The following is a 12,516-nucleotide window of genomic DNA, read 5'->3' as shown; positions in this document are numbered from 1 at the left end:
AGAACTGACGAAATCGAAACAGAGCATTGGTCTCTATTTTTTCTCTATTTTCATGGAAATTTCCTTGTTGGCGAAAGCACCGGTGTTTTTACTTGAAACAAAACTTCCATGGTAAGAATGAAATCCGCCAGCGACTTGCCTTTATTTCATTGTTTCTACTGAAATTAATTTCTTGACAAAATTATCAGGACATTGATTTTTCGGCTCTTAAGTTCTGGAAATACAGTTTGATCTAAATATTTCATTTTTCAATAGTTTCAAAGTCGCGAAAAAAGGAATCAATATTAGTTCCTTCATATCTAAAAAACTAGAAAGGCTCTATAGTAAGGTTTGTATAGGCTCACAGAGCTTTTCCAGTCTATTGGTTTGAGGCATTTCTTAGAGCAATCGCTCCATGAACTCCCGATTACCGGTTTTTCATTTACCGGTGCAAAAAATTTAAAGAGTAATAAAAGAAAATAAAATCCTCTTTCTTTTTGTTTTTTTTTAGGCACTTTTATTTAGTATAATCAACTGATACGGAACCTTTATTGAAGCAGAAGGCTTCGATAATTGAGGTACTTCTTGGAAATTCTTTATCATTAAAGTATTAAAGTTAAGCCTTCTTTCGGGAAGTACAAAGCATGTTCGAAGTCTGCCAATTCACCGAGATATAAGGGCGCGATATGAAAGGAATGGACCGGAATATTTTAAAGAGCGAAAAAGATCGAAAGGGGATAGAGAATCGAACAGAAACTTCAAGAACTCAAGAAAAAGAAGAGACACAAACTACGCAAAAGTCCTAGGAGGCTCTCTTCTAAGACAATATATTGATCTTGTTGGCATGTTGGCTGGAAAAGGCTTTGAAATGCGATATATTTTTTTAATCTGAGCAGCAGGGTATCGCAAAGGGCGTTAAGTCAAGAAGATGAAGAAGAGCATCAAGCTGGAGTTCGCAGAAGAAGTCTACTTTTATATGGAAATTAATAAAGGCAATAATAAATCTAGAGACCTTTCAGTTTCCATTAGGCATTCTTTTCTAGAGTTAGCTGAAAATGAACTTTGAGCTCTCTCCGACACTTCTTCCATTGTAAATACCTTTGTTGTTCCTAAATAGTTCGTGATACCTCCAGCTTACTCTACTAATGTGTGCAAACAAGCCTTCAATCTCAAACCCAGCAGTTTTTCTTTGCTTTCAGATGCGCAATCACGTCGTCTTACATACCAACATCAATAACCACTGCTGTCCATTTTTATTCCTCATGAAAGGGCAATTTATTAGCCTGTCCACTTAGTATACTTTGTGTAGCTGATGGTTTCTTCGTAATCCGTGCCATTCGTCAAAGTCTGCTAATTCTTCATACTTCATACATCATATCTGATGATAATTTGCTTGCTCCTGCCGAGCTTTTTGATTTACTATATTACGTTTAGAAAAATCAATTTTATATATGGAAATTTTGCGGTTTTATTAATGTAAAGAATGTTACAGGTGCATAATTATGATAAACGTATGTAAAATGTATATGGCATTTATCGCAAAGCCACATAAATTAGCCCACAGATAACTGAATATCAACCAGGGTGATAATTAGCATTTCGATACTAGACATATCTAGTATGTAGTATTTTTTGTCGGCAATGACTATTAAGCTTGTAAGTGGGCCCAAACAAGGCCGCATAGCTTTCGCTGCTACATACTACATATAATTATATGATTTATAATCATTAAAAATATTTCTTAACTAGAGGTTAATGAAAGCATTATCTAGAGTTAAAGTTCAGCTTATGCTAAATCGCAGAAAGAGGTGTTAATGAGTTGTTTTATCATACATATTTGTCTAGAGGTACGAAATAATTATTATCGCGCAAATGCATGATACACGAGCAAAATAAGAGAATTCATGAGCGCTGTAGCGCCGATCGCTGAAGCGCGAGAAATTTCTTGCGCTGGGTGCTCATACTTAAGGCCGTAGTAATAAGTCTACAGTGTAACTATGGAAACAAATTTTTTTAGAAACTGGACTTTATTCATCGACATATTCCCCTCCTTCAACAGCGATGCATTCCTTCCAACGCTCCTCTAACTTTTGGATGCCTTTTTTCTAGAACGACTGGTCTTTGCTTTCAAAAGAAGCCTCAATTTCGGCAATCACTTCTTCATTTAAGCCAAATTTTTTCCTTGGAGCATCCTTTTAATCTCTGCAAGGAGCCAGTAGTTTTCTTCGGTTGAACGGCTCCAAATAGCGCTCTAAATCGTTGACAGTTCGAAACTGGGGTCACTAAAACTGCTCTAACCTGTAAACTAATTGTCAAAATATCATGAAATTTTGACAGGTATCGCTTGCAGGTCGGCACTAGCGAAAAGTCATACCAGTCAACAGTGTTGCCATATACATACCAAAATTATATTAAAAATAGAGAATTTCGTGGGTCCAATATCTGCCAGTTCGCCTGTTTCGATGGTTACATAATTAAATGGGATGATTTTACCCGGATCGTTACCATGAAACCGTTATCAAATAAATGTAAAATGATAGAAAGCGCATATATTTTACTTAATAAAAACCGAGGTGTGGCATCGTATTCAGGGAGCATCGCTTACCTATGTTTGAAGAAGAGGTCAACCTCGGACACATAAAAAGAAACTGAGCACTAACAAATGTTAGTTAAAGCAATCATCAATGCACATAATAAAGCCTGAGTCAAGGCAGGTTAAACTACGTACAATGATCAAACACCAGTCGCTTACCTAAAATCGACCTTTTAAAATTATGGTATGACTCATGGTAAAATCTCTCATTCCTCAGTGATTGAGACCAGGAATTTTCGGTGTCTCACATGTTTCAAATACTAACATTCCATACGCTTCAAGTGTGTAAATTTTCGTTTTTTGAACAAATTTCTTCTTAAGTTCTAACGTTAACAAAGACTTTCGTCGGAGTCCTCAGTAAAGGGGGAACGTTAGTTTTAACTGCGAATACTGTGCAATTCCACAGCTCCAACGACTTCTGCTTGAGGGTGAGACCTTGCTCCCAAACAAAGTAGGAGAAAAAATAAACGATTGTTAAGTTAAAGTTGCCGTCGGAAATAGTCAAACTGGTTATATTACACCTTGACGACTTCTGATAAAAATATTTTATCAGTGTCGTCATTTATGCAGGAAGGCTTATTCGTCAGTAAATTGATATGGTGGGCTGAAAATATCACGTTTCCAAGGAATTTGTCTTAAATGTCTATTGTGCGTTAGTCTTAGTCATAGTTTTACCAATCAGATAACTTAGTAGGAACAAATAATTGCTCAGCAGATGCCTTTAAATTTCCATAAATAAGTCTAGATTTGGCAACGCGGTTTCGCAAATTCTAACCCGGTTTAGGGTAGCTGCACAGGCGACCCGACATATTCGTCAAGGACCTCTTAGTCACAATGTTGCCACAGTTTTTCCAAAATCACCGCGATTTAGCTTCTCGATGAGATATTCTGCAACTGCAGGACTGTCAAATATAATTGCATTTTTCCAAAAATTACGAGATGGGCCTTACGCGCAGATGTTGATCCTAAAGTGGAACTACCTCGAGACCGTGGGAACGTACGCCCAGCACGCGTTCAAAGCACTTTAACGACCCACTGTATAATAATGTACTTGACCCCAGTGTCCTGTAGAATGTCGTTTGTAACGTGCATATGTAAATGCTTAAATGTTTAAAAAGTGTTGTTCATTATAAGTTATTGGGGCTTAAACTTGGACTAACTTGAACTTAAACGTCTATAAAAACAGAATAAATATGGGCCAAATTGTAAGCTTCAAATTGAATTGATACTCGAAAAGTTTTGCTGTTAATGCGCATTGGGCTTAAGTAATTAATTGCTCAAGAAAGACTCTAATTTACTCCTCATAAGTGATGAGTAAGCTTCGAAGGTATTTCTGCACCTTGCGGATTCCTTAGTTCGGTTACGTTTTGTTGGGTTTGCTGTCCATTTCCTTTTGTCTTCCTTCGACTATTCTTATCCACTAGTAACTTCTCTCATAAACCAGACCTGTTGTTGCTTTTGCTGCAATTTATGCTTGTATCCACACATCCAGGTTCTTACGTCTCGTCCAGAACCCCGACCCCCCGTAAACCGGCGTGAAGGTTCTAGGCTGGGCGGAACATTCGTAGGCCGACAACAAGACAACAGCTAACAAACATACATAAACTAAACAATCGTTATGTTAATTATATGATATTAGGCCCGCATGTGCTGGCTTTCCAACACCGAAGGCATTTCCTTCTGACCGTGGGAACATGTCTCGGTTCGATGCCAAGCACGCGTTTATTTACCAACTTTTTTCGCTTCAAAACGCCCGTATATCGAGCCGCTTTTTATGTGGGAATGTTAATCTTACTTAAATTGACTAATTAGTTGTGAAGCTGAACATGCGTGATGGAATCAGAAGGTCGTTCACTTACATAAACAAGTAAACAAGCCTTAAAGCACGTAGCTTATTAGATTATCAAAACTGGAGGGTCTACGTTTTTTATTCCATGAGATGAACCCTCCTAGATGGGCAAGAAAAAACGGAATAATCGCCAGGGGTGGCAACGCGTGCTACGACGTTCCCACGGCCCTGTGCACGCACTAATAAGGGTGGAAGCTACACATATGTGCAGTGTGTAATAATATGCTATCTGGCATTATACTCGTATAACCGGGGTTAGATCTTGACTGTAGATGAGCATGGACTATTTGCTTTATTACTTTTTAATGTAGATATATAAATCACAGTAATTCTTTTAACGAAAGTGACGAAAGTTTCCTCCTTTTTCGTCGGTGTTGAAGTGGAGAAAATGTCTACAGAGATATTCAATTAACAGAATAGATTCTTTATAATAATTCATTATTTTCTCATTATACAGTGAAGCATGCTTCATATACTTCTTTAATGCACGCAAGTTGTGACTTCGCCATCAGGTCGCACCTCAGGACGTCACAATTTGATCTTCGTTTAACACGGGACACATAAGTTCGCATTAATTCTGAAACACAATTTCGCTTTTCGAAAGTTCGGAAAAACAACGAACGTAAATGTTATCGTAATTCGTCATCGTTAACTGCCATTCGCATAACGCTGGCTTGTTTTTGGCGAATTCGGGCATCCAACAAGTGCGCACCGAGTGCCGCAATATGGCCACCGATTGCCATCTTCGTCATTCTGTCCTGCACGTCACGACAAAAGGACAGTGAAAAAAGATGGCTACATTGCCTGGGGCGCGCTGGCTAGGGTGCCCGAATACGCCATTTCTGACCACTTTGTACAGCACTATTTTAAAGCAGGCGCTCTCCCCTTAATTTTCAAACCACTCGGTATATCCCACCTAATCTGTTGATTTGGTCAACAGAGGAGAAGTTGTACATGTCAATGCGATAATAGCAGATAAGAGTTTTAAAACGGCACTATCTATACATATAGGATGGCTTTTGAATGAACTGGGGTATATCGCTCGATTTTTCGAGTTTGTTCAAAGTGTTTCATCCTGTCCTTCGAATAAAACTCAATTGGTGCAGGAGATGCTACAAAAAATAACTTGAGAGTTTTGAGACTTCAAAGATGAAACGCCATACCGGGTGTTCCATAAAAAAAAATCGCTTAAAACGGCATTTAGGCGTCTCTTTAAATTGTTAACCGTGAGTCTTCGACCACAAGGAGGGTGTTCTCGCAATGGAAACAATGAAGTTGTGCTTTCTTGGCGGTTCAAAATTTTGCAGCGGGATAGTACTTTCAGGTGACCGCAGCATGATAATAGTTCGGTTTTCTTTCCTAAAAATGCAAATTCAACGAACTATATCGGATATTGACATTAGAGGTCGATAATTGCTGCTTTTTCGATCTGTTTGCTGTGGCACCTCTCTGGCCTTTCGAAATTTCGCAAAGGCGATTGCAAAGTCGCATTGATACAACTTAACAAAGCAGCCTATTCATTTTCCGTTCTAAATCCCAATGGAGCCCGGGGCGTCCATAAATAAATGAAAGGACGTCGTCTGTCCTTTATTTCGCCTATTGCCATTATACAGTGGGTTGTTTTGAACGCGTGCTAAGCCACGTTCCCACGGTCGAAAGGAAACGCGTCATTTTACATTCGGTCTGCATAGGCATCTGCACCGGGCTTTTGATTACGTGGGTTGACGTATTATGCTCAGAATTTTTATGGCTGTTTAAAAAATTAGTGTACATTTAATACTTTGTAATATCTTTTTTCTTTAAACGACCAGTGGGTGCGCTTAAGAAATGCACTTTCTGTTTGTCGTTGCATAAATACAAGGTGAGTCATTAACAGTGGCACCACCGAAAGCTGGAGACGTTCCACGTCAAATGGCGACGATCGGGGAAAATGTGCCTTATCCGAAGGTTGATAGTTTCGGATAGATACAGCATTGAGAGTTAAAACTTTAATTCATTTTTTTGCTGCTTTCCTGAAAATATCTAAGTTAAACACTTGAAAATTTGTAAAGTGCTTTTTTTAGGTGACGAATAAGATACGTTTTATAATTTCCGCATTCCTAATAGATTATTATAAATTATCAAATTTAAACATAGCGTTCGTTAAATAGATTTTTCTCGAAAACCGATCGAGATATCGAAATGAAACAAGATTACATAATTAGTGGAAAAGTAATTGCTCTTTCAGATTTTGAATCAAATTTCGTGTTACACATGTTGGGTAAAAAGTTATTCGCTGTGAATTCTGTAAAACTGACTGCAAATGGCGCCCCTTAGTAGCAACGCGGAAATTGCAAAACGTATCTTATTCCTCATCCAAAAAATATAACTTTACAAATTTTCAAGTGTCCAACAAGTGGATATTTCGGAATAATGGTAAAAAATGACTTAAAATCTTCACTTTCAACACTGTATACGTTCGAAACTATCAACTATCTGATGAGGCATATTTTCTCCAATCGTCACCATTTGACGGGCAGTGCGTCGAGCTTTCGATAGTCCCATTGTTAGTGAATCACCCTGTATATCCGCATGTCCACACGTTAACTTCATTTAACCCATAATTACCGCAAATTGGAAATTATTAGGAATTTCCCATCAGCGATTGAATAAAGGTGCCTTTGCTGAAAATACGTCCGGTTATTTCTGGTTCATCATGGTGGTGTTCCATCACACATTAGACGTCTTAGACGAGTTTTTACCCGCAGTCGCCGTGATGCTGCTTCTGCAGCTGCAAAAAATCTCTTTTCCCACACGTCTTCCTCTAATTCTCTGATTTTAAATTCAAATTCGTGTTGGCAGGATACAGAAGAAAAACGAAAACTTCAGGTTGGAAAAAATGTTTTTTCGATGGATAAATGAGTTATTCAAATGAGCGATAATTATGCTAAAGCAGACCGGCGTTTGTCGGTTCGGTTTCAATCCGAAGTCATTTCCTTTTGACCGTGGGAACGTGCTCTTTCATCTGTCGTGAAGCACGTGTAGGCCATTAAAAAGTATTCGTTCGTGTTTATGGACAAATATATTGGGGATCCAAATGACTGAAAAAGTTGTGGAGAAACAATGTAGGTATGGAATGACTCATATCTCAAAAAGTGCTCATTATCCGAAATCTTTATGGGAAAGTCGGTAGCCCTGCTTCTACGCACGACTAATCACGGTTGACTCTGGTGGCACCAGTAATGATGTCTTTAGCTAAAGTAGCACCATGACCAATTAATTGTCTTCTTTTCATCGCCGGCCAATAAAAAGTCATTAATTCTCCGGAGGTACTTTTATTGCCAGCCATTCGATAAGTTTATACGGTTCTTGACCGTGTTGCAAAAGCATTGAACGCAAATCTGGTGTTTTATGGCGCTCTCTGCACGTCTATACATAGACCGATCCTCCTGCTAACCGTTAATCTAATTCATAGCAAATTAGCACCGCAACTTATCATACTGTCATAATAATTGGAATTACTTGGGCTTCGTAATCGTGACCCCGCAGAAACCAAAGCCTGCACGTTTCCTTTTAGATCGTGGGAACGTGGCTTAGCACGCGTTCTAAGGCTCGTTTTTTCCAACCGCACCGAATAGGAAATAACGTTAAATAATAATGTGTTTTAGACGTTTTGAATTTATATTGTTTCAAGCTGAAACAATGGGAATTGTTTCAGAGGATCGGCGCAGTGAAGGAGGCGAATATTACGTTGAATTTTAAGATCAATTTGCACCACAGATGCAATCCTTCAAGCTCCCTTTGGTACACTTCTATGAATATGCAATTGGTCTGCTTTGGAAAGGCCTGAATTGTGACCCGACTGGGAAAAATCGTACACGGCGAGTGGAACCGGTGGGGGAAATCAAAATTTTGAGAAAAAGCGGGAAAATGAAAAACATTGAAAAGAAGACAAGAATAAGGGAGGCAATGTCAACCAAAAACTTTAAATATGGAACATATCTAATAAGCTATAACGAATTGAATTCAATACGAGCAAGACGAAATGTGTAAAACTAAGAATCTTCCGACTAGACAGTGTTTACAGAAGAAGATCACTCCTTAATAGACTTTTCGGAGGACTAAGCCGGTCATGCGTCGTTCTTCTCAAGCTATCATGTCCAGTGTTGTAATGAAGCCAGTCGGAAGTCTGTCATATCGAGGTGTCTGTTGTCAAACTTCCTTTCAAGTAGTGAGTTATTTGACGTGCAGGTTTCAAATGGCAAAGAATTAGTAAATTTTTTAAGTTTTGACAAGTTTCTCTGGAATATTATCTTCGTGAAACCCAAGCTGAGGTCAAGGTGCTTTCAATTTGAAATTCACATCCCATTTGGAATTTACTCGCGATTAAAGTGAGTAATATATGGCGAACCAAAAGGCTGAATCAGGATGAGGCACTTACTTACCCAAAGCTGCTGCAAAACTTAACTAACAATAATAAATCACATGTGAATGTAATTTTAGGCGATAACGTGAATTTAAATTCTTTTGCAAAAATTGAAGTAAAATGAATATGAAGTACTATGAAGAAAATAATTCTTCATGCGTCCATGTAAATCTGCTTAAAACGCTAAAAATTTCAAAAAACTATTTTGGCAGAACATAGATGTTCTATTTAATTGGCGATAATGGCAGAGACTTGTTTTGTCCGTAACATAATGCACCGATTATTAACATGTACTTGCTCAACCTGATAATTATGGTAGAGGTCAAAATAGGAGTCGTTTTTTGCTGACAACGAAAAAACCACCCTATCATTGACATAAACGCCATATAAATTTGCACAAAATTGGGTATTAGCCTAATAAACACCTCAATATTATTGCCAATAATTATAGGTTGAATTATATACCCATTGGCTTGTGATAAAACATCTTATTACGTTTAGGCGCAATTTCTCCTACTCAATTACGCATTTAGTATTCCGCCCATTTTTTTTTGCATTATATGGTGCATTATTATGAAAAATTGTTTAGAGCTTTTGATACCCGTTTCACATTAATTGACGACGTTCAGCAAAAACTCAGCAAAATTTCGCCCAACGGTAACAGATAGAAGAGTACCTTACCTGTTTAGTTCGAGCGTCCGCTCAGAGATGACGCCGCATGTTCTTCTTCGATGGTCTGGTGCTGAAAGGTACTACCATATTCTTCCGAGTTGTTTACGGATTTATTGACGATTCTCGTCTGCAATTTTAATTAATCTTACGCAACTTTAGTCAGTATTTCAATATGTATTTAATACTTTCGCTCCTCCTTTTTTTTTAACGAATTCTGTGGTGGTCGGTGTAAGCCGCAAAGGAATAAAAGAATAGAGTAAGGTTCAACAAATGGTTATTTTTTATTATCAAAATTAATTCAACCATGAAAAAATTACACATAATGTATCACAGTCGATGTTGCAATACATTTCCATGTCATTACAAAAAAAATGGGCCAACGCCTCATTAGTACAAAAATCACAGGTACCACCTTAACAAGTATGTATCACAATTATTGTTATTATTAAAATAAAAAATGAAAACTCTCTATTTATCTACTTAGCCGCTAATACGTTAATTAAAATCTAGGAGAATTAAAGCTTTAAACCTCTACTGCAGAGAACTTACACACTAATTGAGCAAATTTAACTTCATAAATTTTATACAATTTTTGTCGAAAGACTGTACGAGCACGTGAGATTTTCCAGACAACAAACACATACAAGAAATGGAAATTCACCAAGGTCGCCACACCTTCTCGTCCTGCATCGCCACTTTTAATAGACCCGTAGTGGTGCAGTCAATGGGCTGACTGGGTGATGGGGTCTGCCTCGAAGAAGTTGAGGAGGCAGGTGTTAGAGGCAACGAATAAGCTGTGGAGGTAGCTGTGGAACTTTCCAGGTTCGGAGAGCCTGGAGGGGTGTAGGGATTGGACACGTTGATCACTAAAGGAGACACTTTATCCATTTCATTGAGGCGATGTCCCAGATGGGTCATCAGTTTGGTTCCCAAGTGCACGTCCACCCCAGGAGTGGCTGCCAAACACCTGGATACTTCATTAGCACAGTGTGTGTATCCAGCCCGAAAGCGATCTGCATCCATGATGGGGTTGTAAGTGAGGCGTTGTTGCCTTCGCAATTTATGCAGATGCCTCACGGTTAACTCCAGAATATCTGCTTTCTCCAACTTGGAAACATTCTCTCCTTCGCTCTGCAAAGCAGTCACCATCAACTCTTTGAGTTCGTCTAAACATCGATTGATTCGCGCTCTCCTTTTCCTTTCCAGCATCGGCTTCATCACTTTCCGGTACTGGTAGGTCCTGGATATTGGCTGTGGCTCTTCAACTGTAGTTGACATCATTTTGTTTTCACTGAACTTTAAACTTGGCGCGTGTTGAACGAAAGCAAACGACTTAGTACCAGAGTGGTTCGTATTAGTTCGAAGCGTACTGCGCGAAAGTCGACAACAGAATGAGCGGTTCGGTGGTAGGGGAGGCCATTTTATAGGTCGTTCAGGTGTGTAGTCATGACGATGTGTCGTAGTTTTTGATCGTGGGAAACGCGGGAGCTTGATCTTTCCCACACTTCGGCCACCTGTGGCAGAGTTAGCGCGTGCAGCTGCCCTCGTGCCGTCTCTGTCGTCGGCCTTCTTTGTCTTGCACACGCCCAGAAACGTACTGGACGGATTTTTTTACATACGAATATGGACCGTGTCGAACACTTGTTTGGCTTCGAGTTTGATCTTATTAGGGCCCCTATTGATCGGAGGTCGGGGATTGGGGTTGGAGTTGATTAGGGGTGGTTTGGGGTGGATCAACATGCAAACGTTCGTCGATAGCGATAAGCTGAAGCGATGTGACAAAAAGTGTTATATCCACTTGAGCGGTCCTGCTTGCTCACGAACGAAGTCGTCACGCGCCGGGTTAAATCAAAGTCAAATGACCAATTTGAAGTGCTCATGTTTCATTTGAAGCACTGAAGTCAAAGATTATGAGAAGTTCGGGTCGGGTAAAAATTTTGTAATACTATTTCGGTAGGTCATTAGGTACCTACTTATAAGGCTGGTGTGGTACGAGTGTCCGTTGCCAGCCATAAGAATTATTGCCACGAAGTGGTAGGTCGAGGCATGCATGCGAGTGCCATACCTAATGCTAGAAGTGTGCATTAGGTATGGCGCATTAGGATTGGTCATATTAAATAATAGTTAGGACTTTTTCTTTACGACGCACATTGACTGATTTAATAGTCGTCTATTCAATAAATTATTTGTTCTCAGTGTCGATTGTTTTTCAACATATTAAATTTATAAACAATAAAACTCAGATATCACCTGCAAAAGCGCAATTTTCCACTGACCAATTTGAAAGAGTCTCATTTGGAGTCTCATATCATGCGATTTTAGACAGTTTTTAAACGATATTAAATGACCGAATCAGCGCCGTTTCACACAAACACGGCGACCGTCCAACGGCACCGTTTACTCCGTCGAAAGATGAAGACATCGATGGCAGATTTCACATACACCGGAGCCATGTAAGTGACGTTTCTTATTGACCCCACCGAATAAACGGAGCTGTTTGGACACTGACCTTGCATGTATGAAACAGTTCTTATAGCTTACTGAGGGTTTAATGGTTGAAAAAACCCGGTGTTAGCTGGTGTTTAACGGTGAAGAATATGGAGAACTCGTGCGTGGTTCCGCAGACCGTCGTCGCTATCGTGCGTGAGAATACTTGATTGGTATCGTGGGGAGTAAAACTCCGGTTGACGGGACGGGGGGATAGAAGATCACCACCATCACCATATCGATCTCTAGAAACTCAGAACAAGAGGCTGGAACCCTGTCGGCAGGCCCGAGAGTAGCACAGCAATTGGGTCCGTCATGTCGGTAACGTGGTGGTGGAACCTTCAGAGGGGGATACATGGGAGAGGGTTGATGGGTCCTCGTCGAGATTATCAAGTCAACCCCGATGAAAGCGGAGCCGCTCTGATGCGGCGACTGTGGCCCTCCATGCCGTTTTTTCCATCGCAACTTCTAGGGAAGAAGTGGCGGCAGACGAAGTCTCACGTGGCAAGACAGCCAGGGCCAGCGCGATCA

At 39.7% G+C, this 12,516-nt stretch overlaps 1 protein-coding gene across 1 annotated transcript; it reads right to left on the bottom strand.

Moving 5' to 3' along the window:
• Positions 1-9,755: 9,755 nt before the first annotated feature.
• LOC136408948 (enhancer of split mgamma protein-like) lies at positions 9,756-11,211 on the bottom strand. Its single transcript, XM_066390181.1, has one exon. It carries the CDS (start codon positions 10,777-10,779, stop codon positions 10,156-10,158), a length of 624 nt encoding a protein of 207 aa, XP_066246278.1. The 5' UTR covers positions 10,780-11,211; the 3' UTR covers positions 9,756-10,155.
• Positions 11,212-12,516: the final 1,305 nt, after the last annotated feature.

This window comes from Euwallacea similis, chromosome 5, assembly GCF_039881205.1.
Source record: "Euwallacea similis isolate ESF13 chromosome 5, ESF131.1, whole genome shotgun sequence".
Lineage (NCBI taxonomy): Eukaryota > Metazoa > Arthropoda > Insecta > Coleoptera > Curculionidae > Euwallacea > Euwallacea similis.
Note: the sequence above shows the minus strand (reverse complement) of the source record. Positions and strands in the feature narration are given on the sequence as shown.

Coding starts and splice junctions, on each gene's coding strand:
- LOC136408948 (XM_066390181.1), bottom strand. CDS start 10,779: ATGATGTCAACTACAGTTGAAGAGCCACAGCCAATATCCAGGACCTAC.